Below are 26,041 nucleotides of genomic sequence, written 5' to 3'. Positions count from 1 at the left end.
TTGGCCAATAGCCATTGATGGACGTATCCTCCATTAACTTATCCAGTTCTTTTTTGAATCCAGTTATAGTTTTGGTCTTCACACCATCCCATGAAAATAAGCTCCATCGGTTAGTTATGCATTGTACAAAAAAGTACTTATTTGTATTAAGCATGCTGCCTATTAATTTCATCAGATGGCCCCTGGTTTTTGTACCGTGTGAAAAGGTAAATAACACTTCTCTAGTCACTTCTTCCACACCATTCATGATTTTATAACCTCTGTTATATTCCCCTTCCCTCCCCACCCCCCAGTCATCTCTTTCCCAAGCTGAATAGCCCTAATCCTTTAGTCTCGCCTCATATGGAAGCCATTCCATAGTCTTGATCATCTTTGTTGCCCTTCTCTGAACCATTTCCAGTTCCTCTATATCCTTTTTGAGATGGGGTCAATCAGAACTGGACACAGTATTGAAGGGGTGGACATTATAATATTTTCTGTCTTGCTTTCGATCCCTTTCCTCATAGTTCCCAACATACTGTTAGTCATCTTTAGGTGCCTAAATGCCTTCCAAAATCTGCCGTTCAGGGCAAATCCCACCTACCATGTTGATAACCAGCCTATGTATGGAAGGAATTTTTATTTCTGGCCCACGCTGATTCGTGCCTCACTCCTCAAATAGTCCCACTGAAATCAATGGGGATACTCACAACCTGCAACCTGAATAACAGCATAGAATAAATAAATGTCATATGGCATTTTAGCGTTCTTAGTGTGTATTAGATGAACATATTCAAATGCCTGTTATGGAAGACATTTTCAAGATAATGTGAAAAACATGCACATGGGCATTTAAAAAATTTAAACTATTTTGATCTGACACTTAGCACCCGTCTTCCATAATGTCTGGCTTGTCGCATCTAAACCTTTTGGTTTCCTTTTGTAAACATATGAAATCATTTTTGGAAACAATTAAAATTAAAGGGTGAGTAAAATTTTCAAAAGTGCCTACAGCCCGGGTTTTTAAAGGTCTTTAAGGCATTGCTGCACTCAGCGTTTCAATGCCTAACTGATTTAGAAGCCTAATACTTGTTTTCAAAGGTGATTTTTAGACACTTAGGAGCCTAACTACCATTGATTGCCTTTGAAAATGAGATTTAGGCTCCTAAATTATTTAGGCATTACAATGCTAAGCTAATCAACACCTAAATACCTTTATAAACTTGGGCCTAAGTCACTTACAAGCCTAAATACCATTTTCAAAAATGCTTAAGTAATTTTGGAGTCTTATGGACTTCGGCTCCTAACGAGGTGATTTTCAAAGGCACAGTTAATAGTTAGAGACTTAACTGCCATTTGTTCCTTTGAAAATCTCTCCCTAAGTGATTCAGACACTTCTGAAAATTTAACTCCAAACTTCTCTCTTCCCCTGCTGTTACTAATATGGTATCATTTAATTTCACATTCTTTCACGTCAGGTGAGTTTCAGTATTTCTATCGCTGCTTTTTAGATTGTAGATCTCGACCGAGGGCTAGTGTTAAATGCTGAAGGAAGATACCTCCAAGATTCCCAAGGAAACCCCCTTCGAGTAAAACTAGGAGGAGATGGACGCACTATTGTTGGTAAGGACAGACTTTCTTCCTAAAGAAAAAATAGTTTTCATATCCATGGTGCAAAATTCTAGCAAATATGGCAGAAGTGGCATATTGATTTTATTTAGGGCCGGATTGTAGCCCAGCTTAATATGGCAGCACAAGGCAATAAGGGGAATATCCTCTTCACTGCATGAGTGTGAAGGGGGACGTCCTGCGTGGCCATGGTATTGCACCCAGTGGTGTCTTCCTCCTCCAAGTAGGTGGTCAGGGAGAGTTTGACTCTCAACCTGATCAGAGCTGAGCCAGTATGAGAGGAAGTAACCTGAGCCAAAAAAAGGGCTGCATTAAGTTACTTCCGACACGGAGCAAGCAAGGAAGATGATAATTCCTAGTCCAGGCTCTTCCAGGAGGAGCTCAGCTACACACCATCCCTTCCTTATACAGGGCATTGAACATAGGTTCAATGTGGCCCTTAATATTTATATTATAATCATTCCCAGGGACTTTGACCAAGATTAGGGCCCTGTTTTAACAGATGCTGGACAAACACAAAGGTAGGTGCAGTCCTTGCCCTGAAGAGCTTACAATTATATCCTCGTCAATCTGTAAATAGGGATGGGTATGAAATATACTGTACAAATAGTGTTAACCTGCTCCTCTATTCAGCTGGAGAGCAGCCTCCTGCACAGCTGTTCCTGCTGGGAACAGGGATAATTTTCATGGGTGGTTTTGTATAGGAACAATTGCTCGTTGGGGGCTGTCACTCACGACTATACAGCAAATAAGGCTGCTTTCCCTGTGGCCACATCCCCCTTTATCTCTTTGTAATTGCACCTGTAAATGTGCAACAGAATGGGGATCTGTGACATCCTGGAGGAGGCAAAATTGGATACAAAATGAGTGGAACCTGCATCTCTGCTCCTGGGCCTGAGGCAGAGAATCAGAGAGCCATGACTCACTACTTGACAACCCATCTAGGGTGACTAGACAGCAAGTGTGAAAAATCGGGACTGGGTTGGGGGTAATAGGAGCCTATATAAGAACAAGCCCCAAATATCGGGACATCCAGTCACCTTAAACCCATCCCTTCTGCTTCCCTGATTGGTTGCCACCCACAGCAGCAGAGGATTTAGCCCTCTGGCTTCACGTTGCCAGACAAAATTTGGCCCATGAAATGCATCAGCTTATGATCTAGCCACAAAACTAACTCCGGGATGGAAATTTGAAATGACTGCTGACTTTTTCCGTGAAGTGGATATTTTAAAGTGGTAGGTCATTTGCTAAAGGGACACTTAGTCTTCCTGTGGCTGAGATTTACTGGGGGAAGAAAAATCCCAGCTTTCTGCCAGTAATAATGTGTGGATTCTTAAAAATACATCAATCATGACCGCATCCCCTTTGAACAGAGTTGAGAATAAAACAAAGAAATGTAGATGTTTGCAATATTGGATAAGACCCAAAGGCACATCTAGTCCAGTATCCTGTCTTTGACAAGAATCAGCACCAGACACTTCAGAGGTCGATGTGGGATAATCTGCTCCACCCCCAATTAGCTCTCATCCTGATCTCTAATAGTTGGAGATCAGTTTAAACCCTGAAACACAAGGTTTAATATATTTAATTTTTAATTTTTGTTCCCATTAACGATGACAACTCTGGATGTTCTTGTTATACATATAAATGTCCAATCCTTTTTTGCATCTTATTAAGATTTTTGGCCTCAACAACTTCATGTAGCAATGAGTTCCACAGTTCAGACCCCTCAAATATACTCCTCTGTGGCTGTAGTGGTTCTTTTTAAAACCAAAAACCTGTTCACTGGGATGTCCCTATTTTAAGGGTGTTTCCTTATAAGGCTTCAACTTGTCATTTTTGTGTACTTTTTAAAAATATAGTTTTAACTTTTGCTCAGAACTAGAAGCTTTGTAAAAATGTGTGTCTCTTCAGTTTTTGAAGTTCTCTTCAGTAGAGCTGGACAAACTATTTGTAGTGAACAGTTTATCCAGGGAGTTTAGCCCTTATTTTTGTTTGGGAATTATCCATGAATAGATTTTGATTTTAGCTAATGTAGTTATTATTCCTAATTGTTTGATGAAGACTTTTTGCAAATATATTCTATCCCATGGGTTGCTTTGTCTTTGTCTTTGGCTCTTGATTGTTTACTATTTGATATTCGTGATGAGTGATTGGTCCTTTAAGTCACATTGTATTATGACAGATGTGAGGACTTTCTACATGAAGGGTGAGCCTTCCAGTATATGAATGCGAATACTGGGGTTCACATGGAGTGAAGTTCATAAGGAGGCCTTAAGTAATGCAAAGCCTTGTGCTGACCTCTCTGTATAGGGGTGGCTATCATCCTTGGTGAACAACTTTCCCAAAATGTTCAGGTGACCAGAAAGTCCATTGCTCAAATGTTCATGGAGCAGCAAAATCTAATAATACCTAACCCTCATCTTGCACTTTTCACCAGTAAATCTCTAGCATATGGCTATCTATCTTAAAACTAAGCAAGCTACTTGGAATCTGCATGAATCACTTTGAATACTATTCTGCAGTATTCTCCTTCCTCTACTCTCCAGTTTGTTCACATGGCTGATTTTCACACTTGAGAAGGATTCCATGGTATGGCTTGTCATTAGAAATGGGGAGGAAGAAAATCTTAGCAGTAGGATCCCATCTTGGATTTGGATTTGCTTTTGGATTAGAGTTTGAAATGAGAGAGGCTGGATCCAAATCTGTGTGTCAGCAGGTATTCTCCCCTTTTACTCACAGATCCTCCATGCTGAAATGTCATTTTTGTTAATAGGCATCTGAGCAGGTGGTATTGCTGGAAATGGCAATCAGAACAGATAGAGGGACATGCCATCTCCTTAGGGAAATCAGGAGGGTGAGTAGAAAAAAACATGCCCTCCTCATGAGGTGACATGTACCTCACGTATGGAAGTACCCAGATCTTTGAAGGGGGTATCCACAGCAACTGTACCAACACATGTATTTACAGAAAGACAAGGCATACTTCTTACATGGAGTCCAGTTCTTTGAGACGCTGAATGCTTCTGGATCCTCAATGACCATGAAGTACTTAGAAGTTGAGGGCATCTGGCACCACTAGGAAGCATTTAACATCTTACGGAATCAGGCCCAATGCACTTAGGTCCAGATTCTTAAAGGTATTTAGGACCTAACTCCCATTGAAATCAACCTTTGAGGATCTGGCCCTTAGAAACTAATCCTGCATTCCTATGCAGTCCAAATGTGCATGAAGTCAGTTTCAGTTGCGTCTGTGTGGACTGTGTGAATGAGCCAGTACAATGTATGGTATATGTGGATATCTTTCAGAGTAGCAGCCGTGTTAGTCTGTATCCGCAAAAAGAACAGGAGTACTTGTGGCACCTTAGAGACTAACAAATGGGTATCTTGCTGTTTATGTACATAGATATAAATAACTATTTTCCTTCAATTTATCCACAGCATAGTTTGTGGATTTCTCTTAAAACTAATAGGAAATAATAAAAAATAACTGGGGGATATATGTGAAATCACTGGTGATTACATATGAATCCATCTAAATAAGTCTCATGGACTCATTGGTAGTACACGCTGATGAAACACAGTTACAGGGAACGTCTGCTGTGTCCATTACTTAAGACAGGCCTTTTCTCTCTCATTGCAGCATCCTAACAGAGTATCCCTTTTTTAACCTTGCCTCTGGTGTATAACGTTAGGGATCAGATTATGAATCCTTTTACAATTGTCCATGTATGTTTTCACCTACCTATGTGAGATGAAAAGTAGGTGTAATCTTTGCATGTGAGTGAAATGGATGTATGAAACCCTTTCTGTTTGCTGTTACGTGCTGCTGAATCACAGTCACGGAAAGGGCTGTATCCAGTGGTGAGCTGGAGCCGGTTTGCACCGGTTCTCAAGAACTGGTTGTTAAATTTAGAACGGGCGTAGAACCTGTTGCTAAAGGGGCGGGTGGGTGCAAACTCCGGTCCGTGGGCCACATCCGGCCCACGGGACCGTCCTGCCCGACCCGCCTGAGCTCCCAGCTGGGGTGGCTCTGCTGGCCCCTCTCTTGCTTCCCTCCCCACCTCGCAGAGCCCCAGCATGCTGCGCTGCCGGCGCCAGCGCTCTGGGCAGCTCTGCAGCTCCTGCCACTTTGAGCGGCATAGTTAGGGAGTGGGGCTGCAAGCTCCACGGCCGCACGGCATCTTTACATAGCAGCATGGTAAGGGGGCCGGGCCAGGGCTGGGAGGAGGGGTTGGATAAGGGGCAGGGAGCGGTTGGAGGGGGCAGAGGTTCTGAGGGGGGCAGTCAGGGGACAGGGAAAGGGGGAGGTTGGGTAGGCATGGGAGTTCCGGGGGTCTGTTGGGGTGGTGGTGGATGGGGTCAGGGCAGTCAGGGGACAGGGAGTGGGGCGAGTTGGGTAGGGTCCTGGGGGGCAGTTAGGGTGGGGGGTCTCAGGAGGGGGTGGTCATGGGACAAGGAGCGGGGGAGGGGGTTGTGGGTTCTGAGGGGGGTTACGGGTTCTGAGGGGGGCAGGATGTGGGTGGGGGTCGAATGGTGGCGGGGAGACAGGTGCCTGCGGCTTGTACTCACCGTGCAGTTCCCTACCGGGTCTTCGGCGGCGGGAGGTCTTCACTCGCTCTGGGTGAAGGACCTGCCGTCGAAAACCCAGAGCGAGTGAAGACCCCCCCCAACCCCTGCCGCTGCCGAAGTGCCGCCGAGGACCCAGTAGGAAACTGGTTCTTAGGATTTTGGGAGCTCATCACTGGCTGTATCCTCAGCATTCGAGCCAGCAGGGTTTACCTATTTTAAGTCAGGATTTACTATACTTCTCTTCACTAGTTCTGATACACTCTTGGGAATCTAGCTCTTCAGAGAATAGCTAATAAAAATAGATGATACTGGTTTGTATGAGGTCCTCCTGAATCATTTCTCTATTTCCTTAAGTATGGGACTTTTGGGTTCCTAAATGGAAATCTGCTGATGCTAAATACCATGATTTAAAAACACAGAGAATCTGCAATTAGATATTTTTGTTTTGTTCTTCTCTTGTAGATGCTGGTGGTGCTCCAGTAGTGAGTCCTGATGGATTACCCTTGTTTGGACATGGGCGATTTAGTAAGCCTCTAGCAAGTGCACAAGATAAACCAGTAGTAAGCCTTGGAGGGAAACCACTGATTGGTCTTGAAATGATTAAAAAGACAACAACTTCTTCAACAACTACAACCACAGTTCCCACAACAACCACAACTGCAACTACAACCACAACTACCGTCACAACCACCACTCCTGAACCAACAACTACTGAGCTTCCAACAGAGAAACCACTACCTACATGTCCCCCAGGCACTGATGCTCAGTATGATGAGGAGGGCAAGTTGGTAATAGGGCTTGATGGCCTGCCTGAATGCAATGCAGAAGGTAAGAATAATATAAACACAAATAGTAGGTATGATGTTTCCTGGGGTAGCCAAGATTGTGAGACATGAGTCATCTCCCCAACTCCTCCAGCCATGGGCAACACAAGCACTTCCTTCAAGGCATCACAGACACCGCTGTCTCTCTACAGCTTAGCAACAAGCACACTCCAACTCTTGAGCCCTCCAAGAGTCTCCCTGGAGTGTCCAGCCCCTGGTCTGCTGGACACTCAGCGTGTTCACAGATTTGCTGCTTCCAAAGCTTACCAGTTGAGGGCACCTTACCAGTTCCACCCCAGATCATCAGTCAGCTTAACACACAGCACTGAGATGTTTATAGTGAAATCAAATATATATTTATTTGGCATAGGACAGAGATTTAAGTTGTAGCAAGCAGAATTACTGGAAACAAATGTTTGCATGTTATGATTTTATTTTATATGTATTTTACAGCCTAGCTGTAATTAACAAGATACTCTCCTGCTTTGTAGAGTATTGCTCACCCAAAATCCGTGCAGTGTTTTACAGCCAGGCTTAGCTTTGACCCTCCTTTCATGAGAGACACATGCTGTTAGATTGCTTCCTATGCAAAGGATTTTGTTTCCTTGCACCCCAAGATATGCCAGAACAATTCTTTATTTGTTGTTCATAACCATAATCCCCCCTGCCCCTGCTGTTTGTTTCATCTTGTAAATTTCCTCTCTTGTAGATTTTGCCATCTATTATTTAGCCCCTGGCTAAGTATGCAGATAGGCAGGGCCGGCTCTAGGCACCAGCAAAACAAGCTGGTGCTTGGGGTGGCACATTTTTAGGGGCGGCATTCTGGCGCGCGCCATGCCACCCCTAAAAATGTGCCCTGGCCGCCCTAACTCACCTCTGCTGCTGCTGCTGCTCGCGCGCCGCTGCTCGCCTTCCCTCCCAGGCTCTCAAACCCGGGAGAGAGGGGGAGATCCTGAGCGGCCGCGGCGCGCGAAACAGCAGATTCGCGTGCCGCTGCTCCCCCTCCCTCCCGGGTTTGAGAGCCTGGGAGGGAGGGGGAGACCCCGAGTGGTCGCCATGCACGTGCTGCTTCTCCCTCTCCCTCCCTCCCTCCTAGGCTTGAGAGCCTGGGGGGAGGAGGCAGGGCTGGGGATTTGGGGAAGGGGCGGAGTTGAGGCGGGGCCGGGAGTGGGGTAAGAAAAAACCGGGGGGGGCGGCCAAAATTGTTTTCACTTGGGGCGGCAAAAATCCTAGAGCCGGCCCTGCAAATAGGCCTACATTGTGAAGCATACAATACACAGAACACATATGACCAGACAGGGAGATAGGTGTCCGCCACCTCCTGCCTGAAAGGAACATTTCTGAGATATGTCACCTCCTGGTGACCTGCCTTAACACCTTAAGAACATAATTTTTGGTATAGACACATAACTCCTTAAATATTGTCCATACATACATTTTCCAATGACTGTAATGACCAGTGGGCTACTGGCTCTTGGTAGAGATATCACACGCCATCCTTTGATGAACTGGGATGGATAAATCTGACCCAGGGGATCCCTGTAAAACCCTATGTAACCCTTGTGCCCTCTGCCAGTTGACATCCTTGTTACTCCCTGTCCCTGAGTCACAGTATGTGTGGCTGTACAGCACAGTTACAAAAATATAAAACAAAAACTTTGTTTTTAAAAGTGATCTTCCGAGCTTGCCAGTGACAACTGATTGTGGAAGAGAAAACTTGAGGTGTTTGCCATCTGACAAAGACAAGAGGAATGTTTCAGTATTTCACTGCGATCTGAAACATTCTTGTAGAGAATCTCCAAGGCTTGTCACATCACAAATCTTGAGACTCTCATAAAAATGAATACCTGTTATCAGCTAGCTACTGGGGCCTGATCCCATTGACTTCCTTGGGCTTTGACTCACAGCCTTGATTTAGTTCCATGTAGCTGCCCCCTTTCCAGATGGCTATGTGGCACTGTATAGGTTTAAGTAACTAAACGGCCACTCTTCTGGCCAACATCTTAGGTCTTTGGCTTCTGAACAAGCAACTGCATCTTTAAAGGCTGAAAGAGTAGTGCTCTGAGCTTTAAAGTACTGTCCTCACCAGAAAAGGGATTGCAGGGCTGTAATTTTATGCTCTCTCAGTCATTTCCATATCACATGTGCTCAGTTTACAAGCGAATGGCCAACCCTGCAAGCTCAGGCCCCAATTCAGTAAAGTACCTAAGCTCATGACTAGCCTTAGGCATGTGAGAACTTTGATATTCAATAGAACTCCTTATGTGCTAAAAGTTAGGCACATGTGAAATTTCTCTGCTGAATTGGTTGGGGCCTCAATTTGAGATATGAAAGTCGGTCTGGGTTGTTTCTGCTCCTAGCCTCATCATAAGCAGCTGTTAACTGATATTCTGTGTTTATGGCCTGCTTCATCTTCCACTCAAGTAAATGACAAAAAATGCCATTGACCTCAGTAGAAGTAGCACTGAGTCCTTAGAACTTAGCTGACAACTTTGTTGCTGGTGCAAGGAGCGGAATATAAACCATCTGGCTTTTCCATAGCTGTATTGTCTCTGCATTGTCCTGCCAGTAGGAATAAAAACTTGTTTTTCTCACTAAAGTGGGCAGATGTGCTTGAAAGCCACAATGGGGGCAGAACTATTGAGCAAATAGGTGGCCTTTTTATATTGTCACTGTTCCTACTATAATCTTTAACACTTTAATCCAGATGAACCTATTGTCTAGGTTTCCCTACACTATTTGCCCAATGACATGCACTATCACTTGAGTTGCAACTGTTCTGTAGATGACCCCTCTTCAGTTGATTATACATAATTTGCATAAATTCCCTCTTTAACATGATTAGCTAGTCTAACTCTTCCATCACATCTCCCAGTGCTATGGTAGAAGGATGCAGATATTTGCGATGAACACTGCACTATGCCAACAGATATTGGGGTTGCTTACCGTTTCCACACTACACATTAATTTTGTATATCTATCAGTTACTTTCATCTGTCCATGAGAAGCAAGTGCTCTATGGAGTCTAGACTATAAAATCTGCAGGCCAGATTCCCACATGTTGCAAATCAGTATAACTCTATTGACTTCTGTCACTATGTCACATTGCTTTAACAATTGCAGGCTGCTGGGTCCATCTGTAAATAACAGAAATGGATCTTAGCTGCAGAGTGCAAATCCAGACCCAAACTTTTTCTAGCTCTGAGTGGAGTTTGGAGCTTGGCCCATCTCTGATAATTATGCCTAGCTCTTATATAGTGCTTTACAGTCATAGATTTCAAAGTGCTTTACAAAGGAGATCAGTATAAATATCACCATTTTACAGATGGGGAAACCAAGGCACAGAGAGCTGACATGATTTCTTCAAGATCACCCAGCAGGTCAGTGGCAGAACCAGAAATAGAACCCAGGTCTTCTGGGTCCCAGTCTAGAGCTCTGTCCACTAGTCAACACTGCCTCTCATAGCTGTTAATTCTTGCTCACTCTTTTGTCATTTTTTTGAATATGAGTGGATTGTAAAAGAGATCGAAACCATCTCACTCGTTATAGCTCTGTTGCCTCCGCAGTGTTCTAACCATAGTAAAATTTTGTTTTTGTCAGTAAAATAGGAAGATATAACTGGAAGACACACAAGGAGCAGATCTAGATTGTCAAGCAAGAAAAATAGCATGCCACTCCTAGGAGCTGGGGAAAGATTGGGGGCTGGCTCTAAGTGAATAAAATAGAGGGCCATACAGAACTTCCTTTCCCCACATTAAATATAAAGCAATGACTTTGTTTGTCATTGCATCTCTGTTACAGCAATACAAACTAATGACACTGCCAAATTTAGATCTGAAGTAAGCAAGAACAAATTCACCGAAGTCAATTTTGTTGAGTTGCGTATGCCGGGTCTAAATTCAACCCACTCATCATTTGAAAGCAGCATCAGAAAACAGCTCCTTATATTTAAAAACTGGGCCTGGATGCACCTACCGAATTGTCCTACAGCCCCCCATTTTTAGAAGTCTGTAACTGGATTTAGAAACAGACAATGTAAATGGTATGTGGGGAGCCGCACTATCAGTTTAGAAAGCACAGAAGAGATGGAAAGAAGAGACATGGGCAGCTGACGATGAGCTGAGAGATGGACACAAACATCTTCTACAAAAACTGCCATGGGCAGAAGATTGGAGATTCTTCAATCAGCTGTACTGGGTGAGTAATCTGTCTGAGAGATTTTATTGCCTTGTATAGGCAGAACTGTTATTGTTTATATTCTTAGTATTCATTATTTAGAAGGTAATCTTGTGTAACTATTTTTGACTATGTATACATCAGTATGTATATATATAGAGAGAGACAGAGCCAAAGAAATATTAAATAGAATCTTTGTTAGACAGTAACACAAGTAGGACTTTGCTGTAGGTGCCCTTAAGTCTTGCCACTGACTGCATTTATTTTTATTTACTGCACCTATGTGATTTGCAGCATTCCTTATATTTAGAATGGGGAATTATTGCAGCTATCACTGTCCCAGTTGTTCAGGCTTTAGCATGAGAGAGCTTTGAATTTCAATTGGATTTAGGCACCTAACTCCCTTAGACTGCTTTGAAAATCCCAGCCTTAACTATTAAATGTGTCTTTAAGAGTACCACATGGGTGTGGTTTGGATGGATACCCATGGGAAAAACTGCAGACATATGCACCTTTGACTGCCTTGCTTGCTCTCTGCCTAGCAGCCCATCTCCCTGCCACCCGTTCTAACATCCCAAACTGTTAGCAACTTCTAAAAATCACTGGCTGTTTATTTTAAATCAAGACTGAACAAAAAGAATTCTCCTTCTTTCTCCTTATTACACTGCCTGAGACCCAGGATGGACAGTGTTCAGTCTGGGACCAGTGACAGATTTGAGGTTTGATATCTCACAGTTCATAAGGGTCAGAAACAGGGACCTTTATAACATTGGCAATGTGAGACTTGCAGCTTTCCAGCAGAGAGACTTAGGCTATGTCTACACTGCACAGTTAACCTAGGCTCTTACCTGTGTTTTAGCCTTAACCCCTCTACCATCCATGCAGAAAAGTCTCTGACCTGGGTTTGGAGGTGATTTAAGCCCAGGCTGTCTGGGTATAGGTAAGAGTCCAAGATCTGCTTTAACTCAGACTGGAACCCACCTACTTTGCAGTGAAGAGGCAGGCAAAATCTCTCAAGTGCTGATAGTCTTCCAGTGCCCTTCCCACAATTCCCCCTTTCCTCCAGGGCAGATCAATTCTGCACAATTTACTAGGAAAGAATCCAGAGGACAGTAACAGGTAGGGCTTTGATGAGAGGATGCTCATACCTGGGCTAGGCTATCCAAGTGCCAGTCATCTAGATGAACGATGCAGTGTAGATATAGCCTAAGAGGCTTGCCCAAGGTCACACAGAAAGTCTGTGGCAGAGCAAAGAAATGAACGTGCATCTCCCAAGCACCAGGCTAGCACCCTGCCCACTAGGACATCCTTCCTCTCTGTCATAAGATGAAACCATTAAAATTGTGACATAATATATGGAAAAGCTATTTGGGATCATTTTAGAGGTTTCTAAACTCTTATTAGTTAGGACTTGTCTGAGGTCTGTGCAATTTGACTCTTGATAATGGAAACATAAGTGGAAGTTTACGATATAGTGTATAATACCAGTAAAACATTCAGAAACTCTCTCAGGCCCCAACCCTGTAAACAGATGCATTAGTGCAGGCCTCTGTGCCTGTAAGGAATCCTATTGATGGGGCCTAAATCATATGTGTGACATACTAAGTACATGACCATCATGTGGTATTTGTTATTGGCACTCATTTGGAATCAGGGCTGCCCAGAGGATTCAGGGGGCCCGGGGCAAAGCAATTTCCATAAAAAAAAGTTGCAATACTATAGAATACTATATTCTTGTAGGGGCCCCTGTGGGGCCCGCGGCCTGGGGCAAATTGCCCCCTCCTCCCCCCGGGCAGCCCTGTTTGGGATGACCAGCATAACTCTTTTGTGGCTTTATCACTGGTGAGTAGTGCAGCCAGACCAAATTCATGCTGAGAAAACCACTATACTTCACTCGTAGCATCAAGAATTCCCTCCCTATCTTTCTTTTCTGTTAGCTATTTTTAGAAAGGAAGTTTTGCGTGGCCATTTGTTTCCAGTGGGAGCTCGAGGGCCGGATTAAAACGGTTGGCAGGCCGAATGCAGCCCACCAGGCCGTAGTTTGCCCATACTTGCTTCATGCTGTCATCAAAATGCTTTGTTTTCCAGTATTGGTAACTATTTTTGACTGTAATTATTTTTTTACAGCTGTTCTTTACAAGGGACTGAGGCGGAGGCAGATATTATCTCTATTGTTTTTAGTATTATTACTGCTTATTCAGGCCAACTCCCTTTTTGGCACTTTTTTCATTAGTTTTTAGTTCCCTTTTTGTGATCCAGTTTACTTTTGTTAAGATTTTTCCTGGGCTTAAATCACTTTCATTATGGCAGCAGGTGGTTTTGGTAGAGACCCAGTTTAAGAAAAATCAAGTGAGAGCCATTGACACTCTTCTTGGTGTGTTTTTCCCCCCTATAGTTCTGAGTTTAATATAGAAATCCTTTATATCTTCCCTGTTACCTTGGTCTCTTTTCCTTATTCTGCACCTCTGGCAATTCAAGATGAGTCTAATTTCTTAGGCAGCCTGGGAGTTTTATAGTGTCTAGCTATGTTTATACAGTCCCAAGTACCAGAGCAGCTGAGCATCTTACAGTCTTTTAATATGCTTATCCTCATATCAACCATGTGAGGTAGGAATTATCCCTGTTGTAAAGATGAGGAACTGAGGCACAGAGAAGCTAAGGAACTTGCCCAAGGTTGCACAAGAAGACTGTGTCACAGTAGTGACTTAAGTCTTCCAAGTGCTAGGTTAGTGCTCTAACCACTGGCCTGTTCTTCCTCTCTAGTATGAATCTCTGATATAGGGACCTCTTTAAAGATAACAGGGCAGCTTTTTTTTATCCATTTTGACCATATCATTGACCATATCTTGAAGACACAACAATATCTCCATGAAAATAGCTGAGGGCCAAATTCTAATTCCCTTTATATTAGGCAGTATCTTATTCCACAAGCAGACACATTGACTTCAGTGGGACTGTTCATGGAGTAAGGCTGCCTTGAATCTCACCAAGGCTTTCAAAATCTGGCCCTAAAAATATTTTACAGGATTATTTTTAATAAAGGCATTGGCTGATTTTTTTCTGAAGTTTAAAGAACCTTTTAAATACTAATATTTCTTTCCTTTCCAGTGTCCAGTTTGCCAGAAGCTCTGGCCCACGTTTCGTTCTTTGCAAAAGAGGCATTATATCATCCATAGATCAACCCAAATCTACAGAGAGCCTTACTGCATGTTGCAGAAAAAACAGCTGTTCCTCCTTAAAAGTACAGCATGTCAAGAACGTCTCTGCCAATGCATCAGATTGGAAGTGTGAAAGGACAGGACACTTCCTGGATCCTGCAACATACACATGACATAGGTTGAGAAATATTAATCCCCACTTCAGAGTTATGAGGATTTCTATGGGGAATAAATGTTTGCTTCTCTCTCCATAACATTTCTGTAACCTCAGCTTGGCTGCCTAGTTCAACGTTTGACACATGCAATAAAACAGCCTGCCCTGTTTGGGTGAACATCCTTGAGACGAAAGCTCCTCCAAGGTGCCTATTTAACTGCTACGTTACGTTTGAAGGAGGATAACCAGTTCCTATATAGGGCTACCAACATGCCCCAACTTTAGCTGCTGCTCTGTCCTGAATGTTTCCAAAGGGAGTTTTTGCACTGTCTATCTCCTCTGTCTGGGTCTTTAGTAGAACAATTATTCTTCCAGAGCCTGATATTTTGTCACCATCAGTACTTGGCTTCCCAACAGACTTGCACTGTAAGTGCCAAAAATGCTACCACGTTATACTAATTCTTTGGCAAAGTCTGTTAATATTTGGCAGAATACTTGCTTGTCCCAGCACAATTTATTGTTAACATTTCACTAGATTCAGCAACATTTAACAGAAAAGAGTTTGGCAGCCCAAGCATAAATTTCCCAGACGACTCAACCCCGGATGTGCCCAAACTCAGGGAAAAGGTAGTCGTTTTTTGTGTGTGTTGGCTGACTTGTGGTGAATGTGGAAAAATTCTAGTGAAGACAAGGAAGTTTGTAGTTCTCACGTGGTAACAAGTCGAAGTAAACCCTACTGGGGAGCCGAGGGAGCTACAGCCGATGTAGGAGGAGTTAACTAAGGAACTACAGTCAACATAAACATGAAAACACACAAAACAGAAAGTTGTAGGGGGATTTTTTGTTTTGCAACAACTCCGCCATCTCTGTGCCACAGCTCTGCTGAGGAAATACAGCCCTGTAAACTGGAGAACTTGACGAAACATAAAAGAAAATGCAATTTCTCTATATAATCAGACTATTGTCTTGACAAGAGGTAATTAAGCTGTGAAGAATTAAGGAGTGAAATCTGCCCATTAACACTTTCAAAGCTTCTTTTATATCTGATACTCCGTTTATCTGGCAGTATTCAAAAAGGAGTGTATACATTATAACTAGTGATCAATACCAGCTGCCTATGTTGGGAAGATTCACTGGCTTCATCAAAAGATGCACTGGGTCATATTCTAGCTTGGCAGATGTCCAGTAGACATTCACTGTTTTGTATGATCGCCTGTCGGTCAGCTGCACAAGTTTACCATGAGAAAATGTCAGACTTTTGCTCTGTTAAAAGTCTGACAAGAATTAGCCAATTTCCTGTATTTTCAAAATTTGTTCTGGCACTAAAATTACTGCTGTATTATACAAGCTAGTGTTTGAGGTTTTTTTGTTTGTTTGAATGTAATAGCAAGAAATAAAAAATAAAGGTTTATATGTTTGTTGTTCTCTAATAAAAAATAAATGAGATGCTGATATGATTCAGATTTTATTTTTAATTCTTTAATACTGGACATTGAAATTGTTCAAAACACATCTTAATACCTTTAATATAACTAACATTTCCTATCTTATTAAGAGTTACAGTGGGAAGGTTACCTGTCTTTAGAAAGTATCCTGTACAGAACAATGTTAAAGTATGAAATGTGTCAAGTAGTTGAATACAGTAATATAATTTATACTGATGTGTGCAGCTAGATTACATGAAGGATAGAGTGTGCTCATGTGTATGTACAAGTATGTATGTGCCTCTGAGCATGTGTTTTGTGTACATATATACACAATATCTTTAATATAGCTGCCTATAGTTTAATATATATATATATAACCAGCCTTGCATAATTGTACTTGGAATGAGGTCTTTTGGTTTTGGGTTTCTTTGGAAAGGCAAATAATTTTCTTTTTTCATTGTCACCAAGCATCATGGTCAAAGAGATTTTGTGCCTGAGCTGTTAAAATGTTATGGAAAACGTAGCTGAGATCAGTAACCATATATGGTAATCATTGGGGCCATTATAATTGGTGGCCCTGCCTATTAGAATCCAGATAGCTTGGGATTGGGTCCTACAACCTATACAGCAGAAGTGAGAGAAAAAGACTTCAAAAGGTTGATGCAAGCCTCCCAGAATTCAGATACGTATCTAAACCTTCTGAGGTCTTATTCATGTACTGTCCTACATCCCAACCGCATCTTCCTCCTGAAGCCCCGCTCTTCATTTATGATGGCCTCTAACGTGGCCCTACCTTTAATGGAATCCATCAGGATGCTCCTATTTTCTCAGGACTGTTGTGGATGGCTAGTCTAGGTCTTGTGTGCTCTGTGGCTTGCCTGAGCCACAGGCACTGCAAAATGCATTTCTCTGACTGCAAGGAAAGCCCCAAACTCACAAGATAGCAATTGATCCAGGAGAGAATCCATGACCCACAGAGGTGCCGAAGTGACTTATAGGGGAGGAAGGAAGTCTGTTACACAGAGGGGTAAACATCCCAATTGTCTTGCATCTAAAATATTTTGAGCAGAAGTTCCCTGTCGTTCTTATTTTATCTGAGCTGCTTTACCTATTCTTGCTTATAAATGTCATGGGTTCTTGCCATGAAACCACAGAAAGGGTCAAATCCTGATCTGGATGCTTTGCTCCAAGAATCCTGTGGGCCCCCCAGGGCAGAATTCTTGGAGGATGCACTACTGGGTATTTTGTACAGCAGCTCTGCAAGAAGCAGCCTCCTGGCTACTTTGTGCTGCCACCCATTCATCTACTCTAGATATTCGTAGTGCACCTATTTTCATGGGATCTGGCCAGGGATCAAGGGCCAGGAACCATTGCTGCTTTTATCTCATTATTATACAGATTAAATAGCTTTCAGCTTTTATTTTAAAATGTGTTCAGAGAGTAATTGCAGGAGGCAAATATCATATAATCATTGTGCTATCTTTTCTTCCTCCTTCAATAGATACATTCTCAGGGCTGGATATGGATGTGACAGCAACTCCAGAGGCATATGTGATCTATGACGAAGGTACTGGTTGATTAGCCAAGTCCTTTGCAAGTGCTGTGTGGTCTTTCCCCCCCTCTCCCTTCAACATTGCACTGTAACAAATAAATCTGTATCATGTTGGGTGGGAACTTAGGCAGGCTATCGCCAGGATCATGAGCTGGAGCCATGCCCCTTGGCTTCAAAGCAGCCCTGTGGTGGCTGTGAAGAAGAGAGGCTTCCAAGGGGATTTAAAGTGGAAGTCGCTCTCAGCCAGAGCAGTGCAAAGGAAACTTAGGCCAGTATTCTCAAATCATTGAAGCATTTTCAGCAAATGCGACAACGGGTGTGTCTGCACGGCAGTGAAAGGTGTGATTGCAGCCCATGCAGACGTATGCAAGCTAACTTTTATCTAGCTAGCTCAAATAACAATAGGAGTGGAGCTGCAGCAGCATGCCTAGTAGCACAGGCTGGGAACATGGGTAGCCTCTGCTGCCTTGGCTTCACTGTTGTTATTCGAGCTGCAGTCACACCTCTGATTGCAATGTAGACATACGGAATGTTTGAACAAAGGTGATCTCCAAAATAGAGTGTCACAAGTGGTCCGGTTGAGAACTGATTGTCTGTTACCCCATTAATGTGCTTGGATGGATTATATCAGTGGTTCTCAAATTTTTGTGCTGGTGATCCCTTTCACACAGCAAGCCTCTGAGTATGACCCCCCTTATAAATTAAAAACACTTTTTTATATTTAATGCTACTATAAATGCTGGAGGCAAAGCGGGGTTTGGGGTGGAGGTGACAGCTCGCGACCCCCTCCCAAGTAATAACCTCGTGACCCCATGAGGGGTCCCGACCCCCAGTTTGAGAACCCCTGAATTACATTAATGTACATCAGTGGGGGATCAGGAGTAGAGGATCTCCATGCCATCCTGCCCCTTTGCCCCTGCCCTACCCCACACCCAACTTCCCCTTACATCAGTGATGGACCTGGCTTAGTGGGTAGCAATGCTGCCTCCTCCAGCATCCTACCAATGGAGATTCCCCTTTGACTTTGTGCCACATAATATTGCATGTAAGCAGCATAATGTCAATTTAACAGACTGAAGAAAGTGGCCCAGAAAGAGCTTGAATTGCTGTTATTTTAGAATCTGCCTGCTTATGACTCAACTCATGACCAAAAAAGGTATTTTTCAAAGTGACACTTACAAAGGCAGGATTGAAGCAGTGTCCTTTAGCTTTTCTGTTACAGAATCCAGCCCTAAGCAAAAATCAGCAAAGTTGCTGAAGTAATCTAAAATAGAAAATAAAGCTGCCCTGCATGCACTAGGAAGTTGCAGTACTGCTACAGATTTTCCGGCTCTCTACAGCATTGCAAATATGTCCTGCATTCATCCTTTTTATAACTATTCCTATTTAGAATATAAGTGTGCACACAGTGAATGAGAGCAAATACACCTTGAAAGATTAATCTGTAGAACCCACAAGGAATTCAGACTAAGATGCATAAAAAGAGAAAAAAATGAGGCAGAGAGAGAGAGAGAGAGAGGGATTTTTATAGAGCTATCCCAGTGCATTGTTCAGGCCTTTTGATTTAATAAATCTAAAACTTCAGCTGAAGAGGAAATATCCACGGCCAATATTTAAATGATCAGTATTCTCAAGGGACATCCTATTCTAGATAGCTAGAAATGCCTTTGTATTCTGCTGCTCTGCCCCTTATAATTCTCATATTTTTGCTTACCCTCTCCATGCATTAACCCATCTAAGTACAGACTTTAGTTAAACCCAAAGCTTTTTAGTAGTAACTTTGCGGCAGTATTTATAGCTGTATGCTAATAAAATTGTACTTGGTGAATGCAACCCAGGGATTTTAAACCATACCAGAAAAACATTTGAGAGACTCAGGGAAAGGAGAGTGAAACATTTGAGAGCAATACTTACTAGGAACTGAGCACAAATGTCTTTGGTGAATGTTTGTTCTCATAGGTTGACCAAGACATGTAGGATAAAATCCCCCCCCCCCTTTTTCTGGCCCTCTGCACAGGGGTGACTTTCACCCACCGAGCACAGAGAAACTATACTATGAGAAACTGATAGATTCATCTGGTCAGATCTTCCACTGTGTCAGGGCTGTTTCATTTCATTCCGGTGGTGCAAGCTACACTAAAGCTCCCGTCCCAGCCGCAGAAGGATCCCCCCTGTGTAGGGAGGCTCCTCAAGCAATGGAGAGCTCCTGTAGTGATTTTCATGCCGCCTCCTTCCTGCAGTTGGCATAGTGGGGAATGGCTGGGGGAAATGGCACAGGGCCAGATTCTGTTGCTGTCAGTGTCCCCTGGCAGTCATTGGCAGTCAGTCTAAGCCTTTGGGTAGCTCTAACTTTCACCAGGTTACCAGACCAGTGGGAAGCCGTTCCAGGACTGTAAAATGGATGGTGCAAAAGCTTACAGCCTCCCCTCCTCCTCCCCCCCCACCCCGCCCTCTGCAGCTGAGGATCTGGCCTCAGTTTCTGAGCTGGCTTACCCTCAGGTTTGCAGGGAATGAGCGTCAGCTCAGAATCTTGCCATACAAATGTGTTTGTTTATCATGGTAAATTTTACCTGATGAGTTTGCATGAGGGGTAAGTCAGCAATGAATTCAACTGGTGATCTTCTGGGTTTCCGTATTCCCTGCTCTTCACCCCTAGAAGACAGCAGGATGACTATAGACCTCATGACTTTTAGAGCAAAAGGAAAAAAAATTCACTTCCTTGACCTAGACTTCCCATAATAACAACACCAAAAAAGTACAAAAATAACCAATTCCAGTGGCTGCTCACTGGAGGGGATGGAGACAGAGAGAGAGAGAGATTAATGTATATGATTTATAATTTGGGGGCATTCTGATACCATGGCAAAGACCATTATATAAGAACTATGATGAATATACTAGATCAAACTTTTCTGAAAAGCAAGCACAGTTCTCCTGTGAATAAGACCCTTGATGCCAAATAAGTGCAGTGAGTCAGCCTTCTCTTTGAATTTCTGTCAGTTTGGATTTCAAATTAAAGTTTTTTGTTTTCCTATTTGATTTTTTATTTTCTGATGTCCTCTTACTCCTCTCTTGCAAAAGTATTATTTTCCCCATGAACTGGTGCATATGTTTATTGTAACTGACATGTATGTGTATCTCCTGTTGCATGTTTCACTCTGTTTAATATCATTAGGTGTTCCATTAAAGTCAGTGGCAGTTTTGCTGTTAACTTTAATGGGAGCGGATTGAGTTCTGTGGACGACTTGTATATATTATCAATATACGCATATTTTTTAAAATGCATGTTAATTGCTTGAGAGAACAGACTCGCTTCTTCCCTCTTAGTTCCTTTTAAATCAAACTTAAATCCCTTCTTCCACTATTATTTTTATAGTTAGTAAAGTGAATTGAAGAAAATGGAAGCTTTCCTCATCCTTATTTTGGTGCAAAGACTGTCTTTGTTTTGTTTAGTTTGCTGTAAGCCCTGGGAAGAAGAGCAAAGCAAGCTCTCCTCTGACTTAAAAATCAATAAGGAGTGTGTGAATACTGTGATGTGAAGTCTGCTGGTGAATGTTGCTTTAGTTTTCTTATCATAGTTTGTAATGAGGGAAACTACAAGTTCCCTTTCAAGTTTAAGCCAGTTTAACATGGAACAAGCTAATGTTGTCAACTCTTCTTTATGTCTTCTGAAGACTATGAGTTTTTTGAGAGCACTTTGCCTCCAACCACTACCATGATCACTACTACTACTGCTGCTACTACTACTACAGAAGCAATGCCTGAGACAGACTATCCAGAGATCAGTGTTGCCGGCTCCGATCCTTTGTCAGAATTTGACTTAGCTGGGAAGAAACGATTTACTGGTGAGCTCAGTACTTGTTATATTTTTGCTAAATAATAAGATAAATAGTTTATGTTCTAGCTGCATCGTCCCATCTGGTGAGAAGACTGCACAAATCTGGCTAACAAGTCACAACTCCTCTTGATACTGTACAGTGCTTTGAGAGATTATCACAAGATAAAGACAAGTAGCAGTACTTGGAGGTGTATCTTGATCTCAGACACAAATTAAGCCAGTTTAGTTAAACCAGAGCAAACCCCTTGTAGACACTCTTTATTTCAGTTGAAGAGGGCTGTACTTCAGTATAGCTTAAATCTGTTTCCAACTGATTTAACCAAAATAAGGCCAGGTCTACATTACAAAGTTAAGTCAACCCAGCTATGTCGCTCAGGGGTGTGAAAAATCCTCACCCCTGAGTGACATAGTTAAGTTAACCTAAGCCCTGGGATAGACAGTGCTAGGTTGTGGGAAGAATTCTTCTTTTGATCCAGCTACCATCTCTCGAGGAGGAGGATTAACAACAGTGAGGGGAGAACCCCTCCTGTCACTGTAGTGATTGTCTACACTGCAGCAGTGCAGCTGTGCTGCTGCAATGGTTTAAGTGTAGAAATACCCTAAGAGTGTCTACTCTGGGATTTGCTCCACTTAAGCTAAATCAGTTTAAATTCAAAGCTTTAGTAAAACTCGTGCAGCTCTCCTTGTAGACAAGCCCTCCGATGGGAAACCAGGGCACCGTTCTCTTCTTTTCACACCAGTGGAACCCCATTGAGATCAGTGGCATTGTACACTGATGTATCTCAGAGGAGAATTTGTCTTGCCGGGATATTTCATTCGGAATGTGTAGTTTGGGAGAATAAGTAAGTGGAACAAAGTCTTAAATTGAAACCCTTTTGATAACTAAGAGTGCTAATATGTTTTACGTGTTCATAAACATCTTGCTTTATTTTGTAATTGTAGAAAGAAACAATAAGAGATGGAGCTGAGCCAAAAAGTTTGGATCTGCATGCACAGGCCAGATCCTCAGCTGGTGTAGATCAGCAGAGCTTCAATGACTTCACTGTAACTATTGTTATTTATACCAGCTGAGGATACAGTTCTGAGACCTCATCGAAGTCTTGGGGGTACACTGCCAAGGCATTTCAAGGGCCAGAGAGCACTGCATTCCAGCAATCCTCCTTTGATATGGTAGCTCCTACGGGACTGATAAAGGTTGGCAGAATTTGCACCGAGGGTCAGTTCAGCTGCAGGACTGGGAGAGCAGGAAATGTGGCTTAGAGCCACCTTTACTTCATGCCATCCTCCCAACATACCCATCAGCTGTGTGGAGTTCTGCTCTGGAGCAGCTGAGGATTGAGCTCTTGTTTACCATGGTTTGGGGAGTAAAATACTTTTCACATAAACCAAAACTTTTTCAAACGAGTCTTCAACTCCTCCCTGTCAAAACCTGACAGTATGTTCCCGTTCTTTCAGTGATCATGCGTCTCAGTCTGTTTAGATTAGAAAGCTTTGTGATGGCTAAAATGAAGTAGATTACAAGCTCTGGGCAGACTCCCTGTGAGGCGGGAAATCCAATAAGATAAACTAAGAACATTTTTTTATGAACACTTCAGGACACTAGGGGGGAAAATATTATTCTCCCAGGGAACTGTATTATTGTAACTAAATAAACATTTCCAAAGGCGAGCATTAGAACTCAAACTGTTTCTTTAAATGTTGAAATGACTGTGGACATTGTGCCTCTGGCTCCGTGCCCCCTATAGCCTTCAGGTGTGACACCGCAGGTGAGCCCTTCCTTAGTTTACCTTGATCTGGATATAGATAAGTCCAAAACACACCTTCTGTACATGAAAGAACACCCGCTTCAGAGAATTTCCTTTATTAACAACAAAGATTAGCATAAGCATAAGCAAGACCTCATTCAGGTGCCCCCCAGGAAATCTGCAGTTTCACCGTGAGTTCAACTAACTTCTTGCTCCTTAGCCACGGGGCATTCTAGACCAAGCCCATCCTCTGGTGCCAGGGCTTCTAAGTTGCGGCTGCTCCCTTCCCTTGGAGAGCAGTCTCTGATTCCTTTTTTCAGGATGGCTCTGTTCTCTTCACCTTGAGAACAGTCTCTGGTTCCTTCTCTCAGCTTACTCTGGTAGCCTTCACCCAAGGAACTATCTCTGTCTCTCTGGAGTCCTTCTAGTTCCTTCTCCTAGGCTACACTTGTTCCTTCCCTGGGAAGGCTGACCCTCCCTTCAGAGCCACCTTCCTCCTGGGAGTCCTCTCCCTTGTTCTCTGAACTCAGGCAGCCCTGTGGTAAGGTTGCAGGTGCTCTTCTACTAATTGACCATTAAATAGCCACCTGGGGGCAACCGGTTAATCGCGCGTATGTCTTCAGAAGGCTGTCATGGGCAGGTTAGGCCCCAATTCCCCTTAACGGTTCAATTGCCCCATGACAGTGACCTTTAATGCAATAAAATTACCATTTAGACTTTTTGTGAATTAAGTACAGTTCTTGTCACGATAAAGCATAAGTGTAAAAGTTACCTGTTACTAAACCAATACCTGTACATTTCCATAGTCCAAGAAAGTTGGGAATTAGGGGTTGATTTTAATATTAGCAATCAGTTCTCAGTATTAAATAACCATAGTGGGAGAGAACATTGGTTTCACTGCTAAATATCAGTAATTTGTTTCCATGATCTTTAGCACCTCTCCCTAATGAACCTCACTACCACATAGAGACAAGTAACTGCTTACACTAGTACGAAGGTGTCCAGTTTCCAAAGCAAGGGCTCTGCCATGAGCTAAAAGGACCAAAACTCTGTTACTTAAACTACATTCATTAGATAGGGTGACCAGACATCCCGTTTTGGTTGGGACGGTCCCCTTTTTAAGCCCTGTCCTGGACATCCCAACTTTTTTGGCAAAACTGGGCATTTGTTCCATTTACTTTTACCAGCTGATCATCAGTTGGCAAGAGCAATGGGACAAATAGCCCAGTTTTCAAACTGTGGGGTGCGGAGGAACATTTGGGGGGGAGCTGTGCCTGGTCACACCAGGCAGCTTGGGCCAGTCCTGTGCTGTGTCCTATTTTTGCTTTAGGGAAATATGGTCACCCTATCACTAGAAGAACAATAATCTGTATTTTACTTTATGTATTCCTTAGGCAAAACTTCAGTGGGGTTCTCAGGACAAGAATCTGGTTGCGGGTATGTAGGAGAAGGAAGAGGATAAAGAGAGGGCATCCATGCAGGAGACAACTAGAATGGGGCAGGCTGCAACGCCAGGGCCAGCTTCTCAGCTGGTGTAAATTGGTGTAGTCCCATTGAAGTCAATGGGGCTATGCTGATTTATACCAGTTGAGGATCTGCCCCTCAAAATGCAAGGGGGAGGTAGGGGCAGCTTTAGCAGGGGTTCCAGGGTTCAGTTGCACTGACAGAAATCATGAAACTGAGGGTGCAAAGACACGCTCCTGGGGGAGAAGCTACATTCACTCCTTTGCACAAGAAACTGTCTGTGGCTCCCTAGCCTGGGTCCGGCATCATAGTGATGCTGCTCCCGGCCACATCACTGCACGATGTTGTCAGAGTTGCACACTGCTACAGAAGCCCGAAAGGCAAAATCTGCCAGAGGGAGCACTGAGGGGGTAATACCCCTGTGTGTTCCTGTCTCTAGGCAGCAAGGAGATGGGTGCATGGCGCTGGACACATGGTGGGGCCTTGCCTTGCTCTGAGCAGTCAGATCCAGATGCTGAGCCACTGCCCCCCAGGTGGGGTCTCTCTTGCTGCTATGAGTGCACACATTGAATCAGAAGGCTACATCTGCCACCGGGGGAAAGGGACTATCTAGGGCAGCCAGAGGAGCTCCAAACCCAAAGTGGGCAGCTTGTGACATGGGAAGGACCCTGCCTCTACACTGTGGGCCCTTCTACCACACATCTACGCGCACACACAAAAAACTTTGGCCCCCAAAGACAGGTCCTAAGCCTTAATTTTAGAGCAACAACATTGAGTTAATCAAGAGCCGCCCTCCTGATCCTTTATAACATAGACTGAAATGCACCAGACATGGTTATTCCCCATCTATTGAAATCCTTAGAGTAACGTAATTCCCACTGAATATTTGTCATGCTTACAGTTTCCATGGTGCTCTATTTATATGAAGAGTAGTAGCACTCCAAGAAGTTTCCAGACAGTTTACAGATTTGAAAGCGTCAGTGAAATGGTAGGAAAATATACAAGATGTACAAGCTGGAAGGTCAGGAAATGAATGTCTAATTTATTTTATTTTTAAAAAAATATAGCCATTTCTGCGAGTGCCCCCTGTTTTGGCTGGCTGTGAGGAGTATAAAAAGAAAATTAACCTTGTGTTTTTTCTACAGGAAATTGTCCTTAGCTGTAGTAATCTGCCTGTCTGTACAGACTTAAATAAATGCTGCTTATCACTGTCTCTTCCAGCTCCTTATGTGAGTTATCTCAATAAAGATCCTGCAGCCCCCTGCTCCTTGACAGAGGCATTGGAGCACTTCCAAGTGGAAAGCCTGCATGAAATCATACCCTATAATCTAAAAGAGGGAGAGCTGCGTCCCCGGACAGTCCCTTACAATATCACAGTGGTGGCAGTGGAAGGCTGTCACTCCTTTGTCATTGTGGACTGGGCCAAACCCCGACAAGGAGACCTGATAACAGGTATGGTAACAGAACTTTCCAGCCCTGGCTGTCACCCTGGGGATTTTATTGTCTTGGTTGGGGTTCAGGAA

The 26,041-nt window shown here is 43.3% G+C and overlaps 1 protein-coding gene across 1 annotated transcript in view; it reads left to right on the top strand.

Annotated features, from left to right (window-relative positions):
• Window positions 1–26,041, top strand: part of FNDC1 (fibronectin type III domain containing 1) — a 128,119-nt gene that overhangs the window by 69,420 nt on the left and 32,658 nt on the right. Inside the window, exons 10-14 of the mRNA XM_034765293.1 lie at window positions 1,491–1,602; window positions 6,643–7,008; window positions 17,421–17,486; window positions 21,146–21,316; window positions 25,740–25,970. Coding sequence (XP_034621184.1) covers window positions 1,491–1,602; window positions 6,643–7,008; window positions 17,421–17,486; window positions 21,146–21,316; window positions 25,740–25,970 — 946 coding nt within the window. The remainder of the gene's footprint in view (window positions 1–1,490; window positions 1,603–6,642; window positions 7,009–17,420; window positions 17,487–21,145; window positions 21,317–25,739; window positions 25,971–26,041) is intronic.

The sequence above is a fragment of the Trachemys scripta genome, chromosome 3 (assembly GCF_013100865.1).
Source record: "Trachemys scripta elegans isolate TJP31775 chromosome 3, CAS_Tse_1.0, whole genome shotgun sequence".
NCBI lineage: Eukaryota > Metazoa > Chordata > Testudines > Emydidae > Trachemys > Trachemys scripta.
Note: the sequence above shows the minus strand (reverse complement) of the source record. Positions and strands in the feature narration are given on the sequence as shown.